The sequence below is a fragment of the Oryzias latipes genome, chromosome 8, assembly GCF_002234675.1.
Source record: "Oryzias latipes chromosome 8, ASM223467v1".
NCBI classification, from domain to species: domain Eukaryota; kingdom Metazoa; phylum Chordata; class Actinopteri; order Beloniformes; family Adrianichthyidae; genus Oryzias; species Oryzias latipes.
This window is the reverse complement of record NC_019866.2, coordinates 7,350,000-7,368,055: the sequence shown is the minus strand read 5'-3', so window position 1 is coordinate 7,368,055 and position 18,056 is coordinate 7,350,000. Positions and strand designations below refer to the sequence as shown.

The window sequence follows — 18,056 nt, the reverse complement described above, 5'->3', positions numbered from 1 at the left end:
TTTAATCTCACCGACAGTGTTTTAGGAGGCATTTGGACTTTCAAAATAAATGCCTGTTGCTTCATTATTTTGAAATGTAACTTTTTTTTTGTAATTTATTGATTTCTTAACTGCAAATAAAAAAATAAAAAAATAAAACTTGTGTCAAAATGTCTGCATTTAATGGCTCAAAAATGAGAATCCATTTTTTGGATTTTTTTGGCAAACAAAATGTTTGTTTAGGACTGAAAAAAACTTTATTGAAACAAATTGGTGAAAGAACTAACAAGCCACGTGTGCGTTTTCTTTTTCTCTTTTATAGAATATTATTAGTGCATTTTCTTTCTTTACTAATTCAAAAGAGTACTAAACTCGGACACAATGTTTCTGTTCAGCAAATTTAATAAAGTCGCTTCACTATGACAGTTTAACCAGAGCAATGTATGACTGAAAAGCACAGACAGAGAGAGAAAAAAAGAGGACAAAGTAAGACTCATGTTGTTGCCTCCATGTGAAGAACCTTCATGGACTCTGAGATCATTGAACTGGTATCGATCTGTCCGTAGATTCCCACCAGAAAGGCCTTGTGGAGCAGGATGTTGGCGTGTTCTGCAGGGAAAAGCATTAGCATTTACTCATCTCTTTCTAGTGTTTTCATTACCGATTGTTATATTTTTTTAGCAGCTAAACTCGGAGGGTGTTTTCTTACCCTGGCAGAGAAGAACGTATTCTGGAAGGTTCCTCAAAGCAGTCTGCACCACGTCAAAGTTCCCGCTGCCCATGCAGTACATGAACGTTGGCAGGAAGTCTGTTGCTAGACTAAAGCAGAATGAGGAGAGATGTACGGTCAAAAAGGAGTGAACCCTTTCGTTACAGCTTGTCTTCAGGCTGAACTAACCAGGGGTTGTTCTGAATGCAGCGCAGGGCCAGACTGAAGGCCATGTTCCGACACAGCTCCTCCGACGAAGTCATGAGTCTCTGCAGCTCGCTCTGCAAACAGCAGCACCAGATGTTGACCATCCTGATAATCTACAACTTTGACCACGTGTCTGTAGTTTCTGACTCACAGTGAAGTACTGGATGATTTCAGGGTTTCTCCTGGATTTCTCATCCACTTCTGTCAACACCTCCAACACATCTGCAGCAGGGAGAGAAGCGGCCTGTTAGTCACTGCAGCAGAAAGCGGTTCAGACTCAGGTGAAGCTGCTGCAAGCACTGAATAGGGAAATGACATGTTTCTGTCTCTTAACAATGATCTGATCAAATAATTGGCCCATAAATATCCTGCAGGATTTTTTAAAGTTAACCTTTTGTGGTATAAAGAGATAAATGAATCATAAAAATATTCTCATGTAACTGTGCCACCTGGTGCTATAAAATGGGAACTACAACAATTAACCTTCAGCACCACTGACACATGATAAAGTTCCACTATGATCATCTTTTGATCTGTTGTAAAGGCGTTCCCAGTGGTTTTATAATTATGATTATGCCATTTTCGGCTATAATAAAAAATAAATAAAAAAGTGTTGAATTCTAGGACATAATTTCTGCAGAGTGGCATAAAAACCTCGCCTCTTACTTGTGAACAGGACTGTTGGATTCCCGATTTAAGTAAATAAATACTCAGAAATGTAAATTCAAGCTTATTTTTCTCTGTACATGTCCTCCATCATCAGAAAAGGCCACAAGAACACGTTAAAACACCAGGGAACACATTTGAGATTTATTTGTAAGCCTAAAAATATTGGGAAAAACTAATTATTAATCACTAATAACAGCATTTGTTTTGTTTTTGTTCCGTGTTGATTTATTGGAGTGACTGACAGAATCAATCAGATAAAAATTGATGAGAGTATCTTGTAAAAACTATTTTTTACCTATTTACTGTTTTTAAATAAGTTTTACTAAAACCAAAAGTCAATGTATTTAATTTACAAATTTTTATTGTTAATAAAACTTTGAACTCAATGAGTGTCCTCACATATTTATTATTTATTTACTAAAAACAGGAAGTTTTCCTTTGTGAGAAATTAACGCATTCGTTCATTTGCTGTTGTGTTTTCACTTGTAAGATGAAATAAAGTTTAAAGATTTTAGCTCCAGTTCAGAAATGATGTGTTCTGGCTCTCCTGTTTTTACCCTCCACTGCTTCTCCTTTAGACATCTTCTTCGTGTACATGGTCATGTCTGCAGCGCTCAGAGAAAACGCAGCCGAAATGCTGACCAGCGGCAGCGATCCAGTGGACAAGTCATCTGCAAAAAACACACCAAAGCTCCGTGTGAACGATTACTTTAAAAACAATCATGCTCCAAAGGTGTAGCTCTCAAACCCTAAAATGCATTTCGACTTTTAGTACTGAGAAACAGATTTATTTACTTCATTTGAAAAGTTAAGCATTTCCTGTGTTAAGATTTTGAAGCGTACCATCTCTGTCTTCTGCTGCAACCTCTGCAGAGGAGCTTTTCAATGGTAATGTCAGTCCAGCTAGCAGGGATTTCAGCTGCACAAGGTCTGGATTTTCTGCACACAAACTCCTGAAATGACAAAAATAAACCTTTAATTTAAAAAAAATGTTTTACTTTCTGGTATAAAAATATAAAAAACCTAATCCTGACTTACTGTAAGACAGCTGAGTGTTTCTGCAGGAAGGGAATGGCTGCTGCTGCGTCGTGGGTTATGTAGTTTTGTGTGAACTGAAGAAATTTGTTAATGAAGACCAAAGGAGAACGAGTCCTCTGAAAGTTCTAAAAAAACAAAAACATGAAACATGAGGAGCTTCTCTTTGAATGTGACAACAAATCATTTAGCAACTAAGTTTTAGAAATGTGGAGCTGCTTACCTGCAGGACCCTCATGAAAGACAGGAGACAGTCCTGAAGCGCCCTCTGGTGGTCACTGTGAAAAACAAGCGGCTGCAGCAGCTTCAGGATGTCGAGCACGTTGCAGAAGAACGTCATGTGGTTCTGCTGGCGAAACTCATGCACGTTCAGGTGAACACGCCCGTGCAAAAGTCCTGCGATCATGGGAAGGTGTCTGGGAATTGAGGGGGGGGGGTTGATAAGGATAAAAAATTTCTTTGTATTAGATGATCTTTAACTCGCGGAAGAAGAAAAAACATAAAATCCTTACCTGAGTAAAAGAACAGGGTGTGAAACAGCCAGTTTCCTGCAGGCAAGGTTAGCGTCAGACACACGGTTCTCTGCAGACTTGGAGTCTCCCACATCTGCCAGCAGTGAGACCAGGCGGTGGACCAGGACGTCAAGCTACGGAACATTAAATGACATTAGAAAGAACAAGTGTACCCAACAGAGTACCCACATCGAGTACGGAACACTTTCTTTCAATTAAATCCAATTTTATTTATATAGCCCAAAATTACAACACTAGTCTCTCAATGGGCTTCATATTGGTTATTGTGTAAGAACATCAAATCAGTCATAAAATACAATAGGTAATTGCTAAACTACATTACACAGACCACGCTGAACTGGGCATCCCGGCCCTTAGACCCTCCTCCTCTTTACCTTGCAGCTGCTGCCATCTGCAGCCCCCCCACTGCTGAAAGTGTCCTCGGGCAGGGAAACATGCTGGATGACCTCTGGAAAGTGCAGGTAGATCTGCAGCAGCAGGTTCTGGCAGCGTTTACTCATTGCGCTGTGGACACAAAAAGAAAAAATCAAGACACAAAGCGGCGTGTTCGGTGCAGTTTGGGGACAAATAAATGAGCCAGCTGCTCTTTAAAACTTTTCTGAGGACACTTGAGGCGTCCATCTTAAAGCCAGCAGCCAAATAAAATAATAATGCAGACCATAATCCCTGATGTTATTAAGTTGTGTAGCTGGAAGCCGTTTCATTGACACCGGCTGATTGAACAATTTCCTGTTGCCATGGAAACCATGCCAAGTCTGATAACTCAAGTGAGCTCTGCTATGTTTTTACACCGAAAAGTAGCTTTACGAATAAAAAAAAATTGTTTTGAAGGAGCTTTGGAACAGTGATCACAATAAAGCTGTTACTCGATTGTTTCTGTCGGCAAAGAAACAACACTTAACGTTCATCAAGGCAAACGGAAAACATGAGTAGCTTCATGTAATTCAGGCGCGTTTGCCTTCAAGTCACTGCAGCTTGATGAAATCCTCTTAGCGGCCGCGGCTTTTGTCAGACTCATGATTCACCCACTGCTAAATGAAGAGTCTTTTACAGCTCAGCTTCCAGTGAATCAAAGCGACCTTGAACAAGACTAAAGAGTTTGCTGGTTTTTTTTTTAGTAGTTTGTCTGTAATTGGAATAAAGCCCCTCTTATGACAGGCCGCTCTGAAGCCGATTACTTCATGTATAATCAAATGTTTACTCAACACGGGCCAAAACCCTTAACTCTAGCTTGTTTTCATGCCACCGCAGTTAGACTGGCAACACTTTCAAACAGAAAGCTTTAGCGCCGCTCAAACAGTCATTGTGAAGCTCCTCTTTCTTGACCTTGGCCAAAGTTTCCTCATTAGAGAGGTTTAATAAGCAGAGATGCTCAGGGAGGGAGGGGCTTGCCTCCACAAAGAGTTGCACCCTGATCTGCGACAGTCGAGTCAGAACCGGAATTCACAACACAGTCAAGTTTAGAGCTCCAGCCTTAATCCTCTTGCCTTCATTATAATACACTGAGCTTTTAAAGAGATCACAGCACAGACGACATCTGCTGCTATTAATTTCACACCAATAGATCTAATTATCGAGCTTTCCTTGCTCCGCGGCGTCGTGGCTGACAGGAGAAAAGAAAAGAAAAAAGTCTAAAAAGTTCATCTTCACTGAGAAGGAAAATCTTGGGTGAGTTAGCCAAAGCCTGCGAGCGCGGTAACAGGAGAAAATAAATGACTTTACACGTTTGGGCTAATTAGGAAGAAACTAGCAAACCTGGTGTAGCATCCTGTAAGCAGGCTTAATGGCCCTAATTTGTTGGCACGGCATGTTAAGGTTTTTTTTAATTTGTTCTATTGCATTTTTTGATCACCTTTTCTCCCGCTTCTTGCAGCAGCTGATGAGGTACTCGGACACTTTCTTGATGTTTTCTATTGCTCCGTTGCAGTAGGAGTGAAGGAGCGGCAGTCTGGACTGGATGAGGGAGCAGGACGTCAGGTCCAGAGGGCTTTTTCCGTGCTGGGGGGCGTCACAGGTGTCGAGGTCAGACTCAGACAAGATCAGGTCCACCAAGCTGATGAGCTCCTCTGAGCTGAGCTGAAGCACAAACTTTTCTGTTTTCTTCTGCACACACAAGCAGAAAATAAACATTAGTGTTAAGTCTCTTTAAAGACCCATTTGGATAAAAATTGTGTGTTTTGACATGTTGTTGTAGGATTTTTCTGTTTATGGAGGACATTTATAAAGAAAACTGCATTTCTGAGTATTTCTTTATTCAAATCGTTGTGAATTAGGGGCAGATCATTTAAAAAAAGGACGTAGGAAAATACACTGGGCAGGCCATAAGCTCCCTGCTCCAAGCTCTTGGCAACAGGGAGGGGAAAGGGGGCGGGATTGCTCCACGCTAAGACTCCTGTCCCCACCTTAGAGGCAAATTTTGAATGAACTACTTACTGCCAGAAACTATTTCCTGGAAAATGATTGTTAGGAATAGATCAAATGATTTTTAGGAAGCAAGAGGTTGGCTTTACCTGGGGGATCTTCTGGTCACGGCCTTGCCAGATGCGTGGAATGTGGCTGCACGCCCACAGAAAGTCCAGGGCTGAGGACGGATCCAGCCTGTGAGAAACAGCAGGAACTAAGGTTCTACATTCACTGACGGATGTATTAAATCTACACTAGAGCTGCAGCCGAGGTGTTCCAGCTGTGGCACAGCGATTGCTTACTCTTACTCTCACTTCTGTAGCTTATTTAGAATTTTGAACAGAAACACTGAGAAAACCTGCACATGCATGGCAAAATTAAACTATGTTTGCCTTAGATCACTAAAACTCATCCATAACAAGATATATTTGGAAGAAGTGGTGTACTTGTGGTCTCTGTGTTTGCTGAGAAGAGCACTGATGCACTGCAGCAGTGTGGACCAGTTTGACTGATGGGTTAGCAGAGCTAGCAGATAAGGTCTGTAGGCTGGAGAGCCTCGGGCCTGAAACAGATGAACAGTAAGAAGGGAGAATCAGAAATGCCACTCGCTGTGCGAGAAAACGATAAGAGGAAAAAGAAAAGCTTATCTTACCTTGTTGAGAGCAAACAGCAGTTTCTGCTGAAGGTCGGGGCACACGGAAGTAACCTCAGGGTCAAGGTGCTCGAGCCAATCAACCAGCAGCCCGGAGCTCAGTCCCGCCTTTATTACCTCAAGGCCACTGGCAAACGACAGACTCAAGTGTTACTGATGTGCAAATCTGTTGACTTCAAACTGCTTTCAGTAAGACTTCCTTTTGCTCTTTTTGATTTCCAATTTCTATAAAATTAATTGAAACTAGTGTCGCTGTGTTTCATCCAGGCTTCTTAAACTTTCTCAGATGTTGAAGGGGAAATGGAGCTGGAGTGCTCACCTCTTCAAATCCACTTCCTTTTTTACGGCTCGCTCCTCGCTTTCCTGTAGAAGCAAGGATATCACCATGGCAACAGGGCCAGCAGTCCCAGTCTGCGTACCGACAGTCATTAACAGGGACAGCAGCTCCTCCAGGTACGGGGACTTCACCTCCATCAGCCCCTGTAGCACTGAGAGAGAGCTAAATGTTACAACTTTCAAATCTTTAGATCAGCTTAAGGACATTTATAATGAAAAATTAAGCACAAAATTTCATTTCTTTATCCAAATTGTTGTGAATCAGAAAAAGACGAAAAAATATCTTTCCAAAAAGAGCCCATTTGTTAAATAGGGCTAGCCACAAGCTCCCTCCACAACGGGGAGGGCAAGGGGCGGGATTGCTCTGTACCAACAGTCAAGAGGCAGATTTCTAATGAACTACTACCACTTTGCAGAAACTATGTCCTAGAAAATGACACAGTGTTTTTGATTTTGGCTAAAAAATGGCCTAATCATAATTAAAAGACCACTGGAAATGCTTTTAGAATAGCTCCAAAGAGGATCAGAGTGGGTCTGTAACTCTTCAGAACGGCTTTAATACCTTTACCAACGAGCTCAGCTTCTGCGTTGCATCTCTCTCCTGCTTTCAGCATGACTATGACGGCTCTCAGAGGAACTTCGGCGTCTCTCCGATACGCAAGAGCTTCAGCCAGGTGGAGGAAACCTGTGCGCACTGCAGAGCAAATTCCTGTGTCTCAGCCAGAAACAAGCAATGATCCAAATATTAAAAGTCCGGGTGCTCACCATCGTTAAGCCTGTGTGTGTGAGAGCTCTGGCTGACAAAAGACTTGAGCAGACTCTTCAGAGGGCCTGGCTCTACTGTGGGATTGTCTAACCAGATCAACATCTCCACAGTGACTTTGAGGAACAGCGAAGAGAAAGCAATGTCCTGAGACACCAGGCGCTAAAATCCAAGCACAACCATAAGGTGACATTTAAGAAAGACCTATGAGGCAGCAGAGAGACTCGTGCTTCTAATATGCTTCACCTGGTAGAGGTGAAGTTGGCGCATCAGTGGGCAGGACAGGGCGTGGCTGTGGTGCATTGACATGACGATGGGTGCGGCGTGGGCGGACGTGAGCAGCGCCGCGATGGCCTGCAGCAGACGGAAAACCAGCCCACCCTGCTGGACATGGCCTTGCTTGGCTCGCATCAGCTCTTTCGCCAAAGCTTGCTGCAGAGCCAGGGAGAGCTGACTGGCAGGAGGGCCGAGCCAGCGAGGGTCCACCTTTATGGGGAAAATCTAGGGACGAAAAAAAAAAGACATTTTGACAGAAGCCTGAACTAGTAAAACCTTTTTGTAGGATTTTAACAAAGAGAAAAAGAAAAAAAAACACAAAAAATTACCTGAAGCAACAATCCAGTAAGATCATCATCAGGTCCGACTATAGGAAGCTGACTGGCAGCCCTCATCTTCACAGAGCTGTGGGGGGTTTCCACTGTAATTTTAGCCTTATTGGTGTCAGAGGAATCTGTATTTGAACAGAAATAGTTAATTAGGTGAATAAAAAAATCACAGTATTATGAGATTTTGGCTTAATAAAGGCTCAAACTGCAAATAAAAAGCATTTAATGGGCTGACCTCTGCGAGCAGGAAGAGAAGAACTCAGCAAATGATGGAAAGTGTGCCCCCCTGTGGCGCCTCGCTCATGTTGCACCTCAACCAAATGAGCCATATAATCTGTTAGGAGGAAAAACCCCGAACGGTCAAGAATAAAAATTTTAAATAGATTCCATAGAAAGTTTTTGCAGGGAAATTGTACGTTTGTCCATGATGTTCTGCTCCAGCGACTGTGGATCGTGAGAAACAGCCTGATCCAGGTACTGCAGGAGTTTACTCATGCTGGAGACCGGGATGCCAAACGACTGAACAAACAGAAGCAGCTGCTGAGGCTCCAGGTCTTGCAAAGCTACAAAACAAGACGATAAAAAGCATTAGGATTTGTTTTATTCTAGCTAATACTTTAATCTGAATGAAGCTGTACCGGCATCAACCAGACGAGAAACTTCTGAACGGATCATCCTCAGTTTCAACCAGTCAGGTAGAAGAAGGGCCTCTTCTGAGGTGTCGACCAGGAAAGCAGTGGGCAGCGGTTTTTTATCAGGAAACCAAATGTCCAAAAGAGAGTGGAAGTCACTTTCGCCTGTTAGAAAAGAAAAAAACCCTTAACATGTTTCTATGGCTCCTTTAATACTATCTGATGGTTAGTAGAGCTACCTTTAGGTGGTCCTAGAGTCAATAGGATGACCATGGCATGGACAACAAGAATGTGCATGGTGGCAGTCTCTCCTGTAGTCCAGCGCAGAAACACTTGGTCCTGAGACTCTGACTGAAAAAAGTTTAAAATACAGTAATTCATTGCTATGCAAAACAAAAACAGCCTCTGTTCTGTTCTGTGTCCAGTGCTCACCCAGCTGTACAGATCCTCGCCCTCTTTGGTTTTCCTCATCCTCCTGATGTAGGCAGAAAAGATGTTGAGGAACGCAGACAGGACGGCATCCGCCTCCGGTCTGCCTAAGTGTTTGGGAAACAGGCTGTTCATGATGGTGGATCGCTCCACTATGAGCCGAGCGATGTCCTACAGCCAGACAAGAAGATGAACACTGTGAACAAAGCTGGTTACACAAACAAAAACTGAAAAGATGAGCAAAATTACCAGCGCCAGGTCATTATGAGCAGCCTGCTCCTCCACTGGTGCATTCTGGGAGAGGTAGATGAGGTAGGCACTGATTGTCAGTGGATCTGTTTCCATGTGGATAGCCTTTAACAGAGCAAGCAGACATTTAATTATAGCAGCTTGAGATGCACATGTCACTGATGAGGTGAGCTAACCTGCTGCAGGGCAGTGGACGTCATGCCTCTGACGCTGTCAAATAAAGGCAGCTTTGGGAGGTCCTGCAGGAGCCACTGGTATCCTGGTAAAAGTTCTGCATCTGCGGAATCTTCCTCCATGGGCTGATCTCTCTCCTCGCCATCTTTCAAGCCACCTTCGCTCAAAACCAAAGCCAAACCCTACAGAAAAAAAAAAAAATAAAATAAAAAAAAAAAAAAAAAATCACAAAAACTTGTATGTGCCGCCAAAACAAAATGATTTTGCTGTTGCTTTTAATGCATTACCTTCATCGCAAGAACCCTTGAAGCCACCTGAGAAGAACTGAGGCGGCGCAGGAAGTAATCCAGAACTTCGCATGTCGTCTGCTCATCTGCCTTTGACCCCAACAGAAGATCCTGCAGCCGTCCAAGGAGCTGCCTTTGCTTCTGTTGTCTCTATCAGAAACGCACACGACAAAACAGGATTACATGTGGACATGAGCAACCTCCGGCTTGAACTCTGAACTTTTTTTAACACACCTGTCTTTTTTTGGCCTTTTGCTCCTTGCTCTCGCCTTCCTCATCGTCTTCTGGAAAGCCGTCGTCTGCGGCATCGTGGAGCAGAAACTCACACAGGCACTGCACTGGCAGCACATCCAGGGACCCCTCACTGGACTGCACCAAGTCAGCCAGCCACGGCATGGACTGAGAAGAGGCCTGTCAAAATAAAAGTAGGATTTCAGACAAACAGAGAAATGAACAGATTCTTTTTTAAGACTTGTAGCTTACAATGTGAGGATTCCTCAAGAATTTTAAAGTAAGCTCAGTAAATATATATTTTTTAAGTAGAAAAAAAACATGCAACAAACATGTACGTGTCCATTTTTATGACATTATGTTTTTAACAGAATTTTTCTGATGAAGGACATATATTAAGAATGTTTTAAAATGCCACAGAGATAAACGGAAACAGCCCTATTTCTATTTATAAATTTGAGTTTTTTTCATGTCATTTCATGTCTCTTTATGTGGGGTGAGTGGTGGGGGGTTGAGGCCATTCTGTGTATTTTATCATTTCATTTTAGAATTGTGTTAAGCCAGTGAAGCACTGTGCGTTACATTTGTATGAAAAGTGTTTCGTAAATAAAGTTTGATTTGATTGAAGCGTCTGTGAAACGGTGAAAGTGATGCGTTCAAGGCCATCACCTGTCTCTGAATGATGTTAAGGAGAAAGTCGGGGTTGCGACTGCGGCAAAGGAGGTGACCCAGACGCAAAGACTGGTTCAGGCTTTTGACCTGCTCCTGGATCTGAGGAGGAGGCCGACGAGGAGGACCCCTGGACGAAAACAAAACTTTAAATAAGCAAAACAAAACAGGGAGAGAGTGTATTTAGTTTTATCTTGTGTTTACGTCTCCCTGCGTCTTACTGTGGATCCAGACTGGTCAGCTGAGACAGCAGCAGACTGTTGCTCTCCGTGATGGTCTGTTTGGTAGAAGCAGCTGCCAAGTGGCTCTCAAAAGCCAAAATCTCTTGTTTCTCTCTCTGGGAAATCTGCAGCTCCCTGTTGATCATCTCTGTCTTGGTATCTTCATCAGTAATGGTGCAAGGAGGGTATGTATAGTTACTAAGAAGACAAGAAAACATCTGTTTCCGTAGGCGTTAACATTCTAAAACTACACTTCCCTTTCAATCATCAGCTTACTTTGTCATAACCATTTCCATCAGCATTTTTAAAGTAGGATAACCATCCCAGGCAGCCAAACCTTGAAGAAAAGAAGGTTAAAACATGACAAATAATAGATGATAAAGTTTCTGTGAGAACAAACGTGAAGTGTACCTATTTTCTGAGGATTAAAGGCAGCAACCACAAGCAAAAGGAGCCATGCTTTCCAGTAGAGGGTGGATATGGCCAAGTTAGGTGGTTGGTACCTTAAACAATATGAGCCATTTGTTATTTCTGTCTGTATGACCAATCAGCTTGTTTGAAAAGCAGGAAAGGCCGCTAACATACCCCACTGGAAGCTGAATGTTCTCTGGGTGGTGGTATGTACACAGATTAAGCACCGCATCAATGAGCTGGATCCTCTCCACTCTCAGGACCTCGAGATCTGTTTAATGGGAAACCAGACAAACCATATTTCATTTCCAACCACTTTCCCGGCATCGCTTCACTAGCATGCCCAGATAAAACGCTAATAAGCACCGTCTCTCGACAGATCATTACACTGAAGCGTGGATGTTTATGAAACGTCCAAACTATCAGAGGGTTGAATAAATATTTTGAAAGCTGCGATAGTGACCGGTAACAGCTAAAGGGGATCTGAATGCACCGTCAGAGTGGACTCCGGCGGCTCTCTTGACCAGGTGATCCGCCAGCTCCATGGCATCCGCCGGGCCCAGGGGCAAATCCCGAGAGAGCCCGATGACCAGGATGCGCATCAGCGTGTCCTCCAGCAGAGGAACCTCGGAGCAGAGGCGGAGGAAGAAACTGAAGCAGAAAAAGCTTTTGATCCACTAACAGAAATAAACAACAGGTAAATATTTGAAGGAGACTCACTTTCTGTCACTCTCTGGAGGCCAGTTGTCCCACTTATAGTACGTCTCAGGCTGCTCAGTGAAGAGGACTTTATGAAGGCTGTGAAAAAGAAGCTATTAAAATGACAAAGACTTGTGAGGGTAAATGCATAAGACACTGAGCACTCACCAGTGAATGTAGTCTTTAGGGCTGACTTTGCTGATGGTAGGAACCACCGTGTGAAGCCACCACACAGCATCTCTCTGGATGGCAGCAATCTGATTTTGGAAAGACCTCAGTACTTCCAGATCTGCGACAAACCACACACCTTTAACCAATCCAAAGAAACACGGAGAAAACTTTTATATTTGGAGTAAACACGTACTCTTTTTCTCTCCTTTGTCCCACGCAATGCCCGCTTCCTTGACTTGAGCAGTGATGCCCAACATCATGGAGACGGTGAGTAAATCTGTCACCTGGATCACAAAGCGCTCCTAAAAGAAAACGTAATGTAAAGCAGCTTAAACTAAAAACCCATTAAAGGTGTTAGGACTTAAGACGTTTCCCTGATTTACTTTAAATTCCATGTCAGCATAGCTGGGCTCTTTTCTCTCCTGCATCAAACCAAAACAGAACGACTGGAAGTTGATCTCATGCTTGGTCTGCTTGATGATCTCTCTCAACAAAGCTCTGGAAGCTCGGAGGTAATCATCCTTATTAGTCAGCAAATCCTGGAAAACCATGGCCAGGAACTGCAGATGCAACAATATAGAAGTAAAGATGTTATGTGGGGTAAAAAAGAAAGTGTAAACAACACATCAGCTACATTCAGGGTTGAGTCTGACCTTTGGTGCCTGCTCTGGGCTGTGCTGCAGCACGGTGTGCAGGACCTGCATGTTGTTGGGATTCCTGGCGTTAGACAGCTCATTAAATATCACCAGCTTCACCATGGTGGCCAGGTTGTCTCTGTGAGCATTCAGCAGCTCCCTGGAGAATAACATTAGAACACATGAGTCAGTGGCTGAACAAGACAGAGGAACAAACAAACAAACACAGAAAGCGGACTCCACAAACCTGACACACAGCATGTAGTGGTTGAGGAGGACTTTAGGTTTAAGTCTGATCTTGATTAGGTTAGAGATCACCTCCATGTCATCTGCTCCGTGGGTGTTGCAGTTCATGCACAAGGACATGAGGAGGTCCTGAGCAGGTCGAGTGAGCTGTGCGCACACAAAATGACAAAATCAGAAATTGTTTCAAAAATCGATTCATTTTTTATTTGTTGAGCCCATATAGACTATGTACACTTTATCTTCTACTTGCATGTTTTAGGTATAGATTATCAGTTACTATTGTTCGTATTAAATCAGATACAGTTTTATGTGCTGCTTTTATCCCGTTCTTCATCAAAACTCTCACCTTTGGGTTCTGGAGCCACATCTCCAGCCTCTGCACTGCCATGAGTCGGGTCTCTTTGTAGCCGCATGCGGCTGTGAGAAGCCGCAGCAGATTTCGGGAAACGTTGTCCATCGGCTGTCGGCGGTTCAACTGATCCCTCAGGACGTCAAGGACATAATCCTCCACACTTTCTGACAGTTCTTCATATCTACAAGGTTACAAAAAAAAACCACAAAATTTCCCACCAATTATTTTTAGTACAAAGAATCCTTTAACATAATTTACCCCAGTTAACGAAAGTAAAAATCTATCTACTCATACCTTGGCATAATTTGTCCCTCATCTTCAGGACTGAGCTTCTCTTCTGCTATTAGCAACTCAGTCTGACTGTCATCTTCGTCTGGGGTGGACGGATGAGGGCTGCTACCTAGAACAGCCACAATAAATCCATAAATAAAAATGTGCTTTTTGGCATCCAAACTCTCAAGGAATTAGCAACCTTTTCAACTCTACCTGCACTGAGATCCCCCGCTGTGCGGCCGGTATCAGCCTGCAGCAGCATACTCTTTGGAGGCATCTTGGTGCCAAAAGCAGTCTGGATGTTGTCGACAAAATTCTTACAGTGAGAGCTATCGACCCAGATTCGTTCCCCCAGTGAGTCCTCAATGTAAACCTAAAAAAAAAAAAAATCACATTTAAATTTAGAACAAAACAAAAAAAAAAATCATAAATGACAGAAAAAAAAGCTTGAAGAATGAAATATGAATAGTCAGGCTGCCCTGCATTAACATTCTCACTTTGACAAAGATCTCTGGCCAGTTTTCATCTTCCTCATATGCTGCCATGAGCAGATTGCAAGCTAACACAGAAACCAGGCTGTTGCCTTTTGCCTTGAAATTGATTGAAGCGTCCCGACGCAGGAGGCTGCACAAAGCCTAAAGCCGAAAGGAACAGGTTAGACAAAAGCATTTAATGACAACATTTGTGTAGGTGTTAAACATGCATCTGAGAGTCTTACCTCAATGATCCCTTCGGTGGCAAAGACATTTGGCTTGATTTTAGCCAGAAACATCAAACTGAGGTACAGCGTTGTGTCAGGTTTGGCTCTGTTCAACTTTAGCTGTTTCACTGCTCCACAAAGTAACCCCTCAATGCGATCGTCATTTCCTTCAGACTCTGAAGCTTCAATCTCATCCAGAAGAAGAGCTGGGGACACTGTCCAAACAAAGAGAGGTTATTATACTTTTACATCTGCCATTAACTGTTTTATTGACAGTTTGCATGTCATAAAGACCCACTCCGATCATCTTTTAAGCTATTTTAAAAGCGTTCCCAGGAGCTCAGGAGCTTATTAGAAATTCACCTATGAGTGGTGGGTGGGACCGTTGGCGTTAAGTAACCTGCCTCCTCTTCCCTTCTTCGTTACTGACAGCTCTCTGTTTACACGTTCGCTTGCTAGCTTACAGCCCCTCACACCCCCAACCTCACATTACTGGTGCAACAAAAATGATGAGCAATCTTGCAGCTATCCTGCTGCACAGTTTTGAGCCAGATGCCAGCTCAGAGGAGAAAAACGAACGTACGTGGATCTAGTTGTGTATGACTGGATAAGTCAGAATGGCAAGTGGCCAGTGTACCTTCTGTCAGAAATAAGCTCTCTTTCGAGCAGCATTTTTCATCTACTCTTGATTCACAACATTTTGAGTACAGAAATACTCAGAAATGCAATTTTGAGCTTTCTTTTTTAATATATGTCCTCCATCATCAGAAAATCACCACAAGATCATGATAAAAACAGCAAAAACATCATTGGAGTGGGTTTTCAAAACATCTTTCAGTACCATAAAGTAAATGGTTAATTTACCTTCAATTGGTACCACTGATGGCTCTTTTATTGAAGGCGATATAGCCCTCTTGTCTACCGCAGCCACATCAGCAAAGCGGCTAAGTGCACTCACAGGAGGGGTGGTGGACAATTTGGGTCGTTTGGTGAGGGTGGACAGACCCGAGGAAGAGGGTAAGGTGGAGGCGGCTTCTCTCTTCCGGTCTGTAGGTATTCCTGATGAAGCTGGCTTCAGGAGAACAGCGGGGGCTTTGGGCTCAACACCTTGGCTCTTTGAGCCCAAAGCAATAAAATCTCCAGGTGGAGGATGACCTGAGACAGTCAAATGTCACATTTTAGCTATATAGATGCTACGTTACAAAAACAATACTTCGTGTTTTCCCGCTGATCATACCCGATGATTTGGCAGCGCTTGGGCGCCGCAGAGTTGTTGGTTTTGGGCGATTCATCTTCTCTGATCAAAATCATCAAGTTATCCACGACAGGATGAACAGATTATCATTCTTTCTTTGGCAAAAAAAAAATAATCCTGCAAATAAAGCAAATTATGCATTGTTTGGCATATTAAATGTGGCAGTAGCATAGACATACTCCGTTTTTTTAGTTCAAAAAATGCTGCTTGTTACATCCGTACTACTAGTACACAGTACACCAAACGCGAGCGGCTAATCAAAACAAGGCTAGTAGAGTGTGTAGCTTATAACAGCTTTAGCTACATTTACCCGTTTAGAATGTGGCAAAAAACGTGACTGGTGTTAACTTTTGTCTTATCGAAAGGTTATATAAATATAATCCTGTTTATTGAAACGAATTATCACTAACCTGAACAAAGCTCTTTACATAAAACTTAACAATAATCGTCTCAACCGGAGACGGAATAAACTGGGGAGCGAGCAGCGGTAACTTCTTCTGCTTTCATTAAAGTCACCGTTCACCAATAAAAATGCAAGTAGCGCCATCTAGCGGCGGGAAGTTTGTACTGACTACCGACCATCAAACAAGTGTACTTCCAGTGGCACACAACATCAGAGCAGAGGCAGTTTATAAAAATGCTTTGAACAAATAATAAAAAATGATCAAACTTGTAATTCATGATATTCACCATAACAAAAAATTTGACCACATTTTAATAATAAATTAAATAGTCAGTTTTGTGACTTTTTGTCTATTGACTTATTGAGTTGTTAATGATGTTTATGCAGTCAATTTACAATAAAGTTATTTTTATAGTGATTATCTCCAATCATTTTTATAGCTATTTTTTCCCAGTAGTTATAGTTAATAAGAAATCCCCTTTATAAAATATTTGGCACATAAATTAGACATGATTTGAGCTTTGTTTCTTTCCCAAAGATCTTGCACCACAATTTTATTCTATTTTTAACATTTTTATCTTAATGCTGCTAATTCTCTTCACAACTGATGTATTTATTTTCTTAATGTTAATTTAAAATAGCCCAAAACTTTCTGTCTTCCTGTGTGAAACACTTCATTTATGAAAGGTACGGAAAACTGTCTTGTGCTGATTAGTCGGTTCCAGGAAGAAAATAAATATTTTACAGAGGGTACATTGCTAAAATAGAGGTACTGAACCATTGATGTGTTTTGACATTAGTCCTCTTTCCCTGGGTTAATATCAGTCAGAAAATGTCTCTTCGTATTTTTGCCCTAACAGGACACTGTAGAAAGCGGATACTGCTTAAACAACTGCGATTACCTCTTGTATGATGGTTGCACTTTGTTCATAAGCAGCTTTGTTTCATTTTCAGGCGTTGTGATGCTTGACTCACAACACTTCGTTTTAGGATAAATCTACACTGGGATTCATATCTTTTAGTACAATAAGTGTGTATATGTAGTTTTAATATCAGTCTGTCAATATTAGATTGTTCTTAGGAACACGGAGAGGCTTTTATAACCAGCACGATTGTATTTCAATCTTTTCAATGCAAACCTGGATGAAGATACAATGCCCATGTAATTACATGCAACAACCCCTAGAGGTAGATGGAGACTATTTTCCTTACTTCAACATCAACAAGTCTGTTGAAACTGTCAAGAAATCAATGATGCAGAAAAAGTCTTTGCAGACTAATTCTATTATCGTTATTCTAAAAATACTATAAAAATAAATCTGCCATCTCAGATCCATTTCTGAAGACAAAAACAGTCATTTTTTCATTTGGTGTGTCTGAAATATAACAGTGACTTCTCTCTTGTTTTATAAATTGACTTCAAACTTTAAATTACACGTTCTTGATCATCAGAATTTCAGGGCGTCTGTCAAATCAAATCCAAATTTGGTCAATGTGTTTTCTTTTTCAGAAATATTTGTGTAAGGATGTTTTAAGGAAGTAAAAGTAACATTAACATGTTTCTGAACCCATCAAAGCTTCACTTTTCTGAATAAAATCCAAGTTTAGTTCCGTTTTCGGTTAAAAAGTGACATGTTTATTGTAGAAGCATTGCTGAGCTGTGACTCTACAAAAGGAGGCAACATTCCCCAAAGCAGGGATCCCCATCATTTTTGTTATGTGTAAAGTATTTTCATTTTTGTGAAGTTGTTAGAGAGCGCTGGTGGAGCACGGAGAGCCGTCCAGCTGCAGCTGCCGTCTCCACTACTGTATCTTCTGGTTCCTTTACTCGCAGCTCTGGGATGCCAGCTGGTTACGTAAACTGTTCTCATATGAAACACATTTTGGTGAAGTCAGTGGAATGTCCAGCGAGCCCTCCAAATTCAATCTTTTGTTACGCTGGACATGTACCAATGGAAATGTATAAAAAGCAAGTCTTGTGATTTAAAAGGTGATGTAACCCACTGCAAACCAAACACTGATGCCTAATGCGTGTGGCACTTTTAGCAAGATAATAAACTGGGTTTAAATTAGACTGGTTCATTAATAGACAGCACAAGTGAAGACGTGGACCTATTACTTCAAAGTA

At 42.1% G+C, this 18,056-nt stretch overlaps 1 protein-coding gene across 2 annotated transcripts; it reads right to left on the bottom strand.

Moving 5' to 3' along the window:
- Positions 1 to 363: 363 nt before the first annotated feature.
- ints1 (integrator complex subunit 1) lies at positions 364 to 16,050 on the bottom strand. Of its 2 annotated transcripts, XM_023957149.1 has the most exons (48): positions 15,936 to 16,050; positions 15,508 to 15,642; positions 15,135 to 15,425; positions 14,289 to 14,485; positions 14,068 to 14,205; positions 13,784 to 13,943; positions 13,592 to 13,697; positions 13,292 to 13,478; positions 12,947 to 13,092; positions 12,718 to 12,859; positions 12,448 to 12,624; positions 12,258 to 12,366; positions 12,062 to 12,182; positions 11,915 to 11,992; positions 11,688 to 11,845; positions 11,369 to 11,465; positions 11,195 to 11,286; positions 11,060 to 11,120; positions 10,784 to 10,981; positions 10,563 to 10,692; positions 9,897 to 10,073; positions 9,663 to 9,812; positions 9,378 to 9,557; positions 9,202 to 9,306; positions 8,956 to 9,123; positions 8,763 to 8,874; positions 8,530 to 8,688; positions 8,308 to 8,454; positions 8,127 to 8,225; positions 7,892 to 8,016; positions 7,533 to 7,787; positions 7,289 to 7,448; positions 7,086 to 7,217; positions 6,507 to 6,675; positions 6,188 to 6,314; positions 5,982 to 6,097; positions 5,643 to 5,730; positions 4,985 to 5,235; positions 3,507 to 3,636; positions 3,112 to 3,245; positions 2,823 to 3,015; positions 2,603 to 2,727; positions 2,408 to 2,517; positions 2,122 to 2,235; positions 1,047 to 1,117; positions 878 to 969; positions 689 to 798; positions 364 to 588 (listed from the first exon to the last, which is right to left on the bottom strand). In XM_023957149.1, exons 2-48 carry the CDS (start codon positions 15,560 to 15,562, stop codon positions 473 to 475), a joined length of 6,558 nt encoding a protein of 2,185 aa, XP_023812917.1. In that variant the 5' UTR covers positions 15,563 to 15,642; positions 15,936 to 16,050; the 3' UTR covers positions 364 to 472.
- Between the last annotated feature and the right edge of the window lie 2,006 nt (positions 16,051 to 18,056).

Bases quoted from the DNA above. Each gene is read 5' to 3' on its own strand.
- ints1 (XM_023957149.1), bottom strand. From the start codon at position 15,562: ATGAATCGCCCAAAACCAACAACTCTGCGGCGCCCAAGCGCTGCCAAA. The intron at 13,093-13,291 runs GTGAGAGTTTTG...GTGTGCGCACAG, and splicing joins TGTGGCTCCAGAACCCAAAG to CTCACTCGACCTGCTCAGGA. The intron at 11,121-11,194 runs GTACACTTCACG...CTTTTCTTCAAG, and splicing joins CTTTAATCCTCAGAAAATAG to GTTTGGCTGCCTGGGATGGT.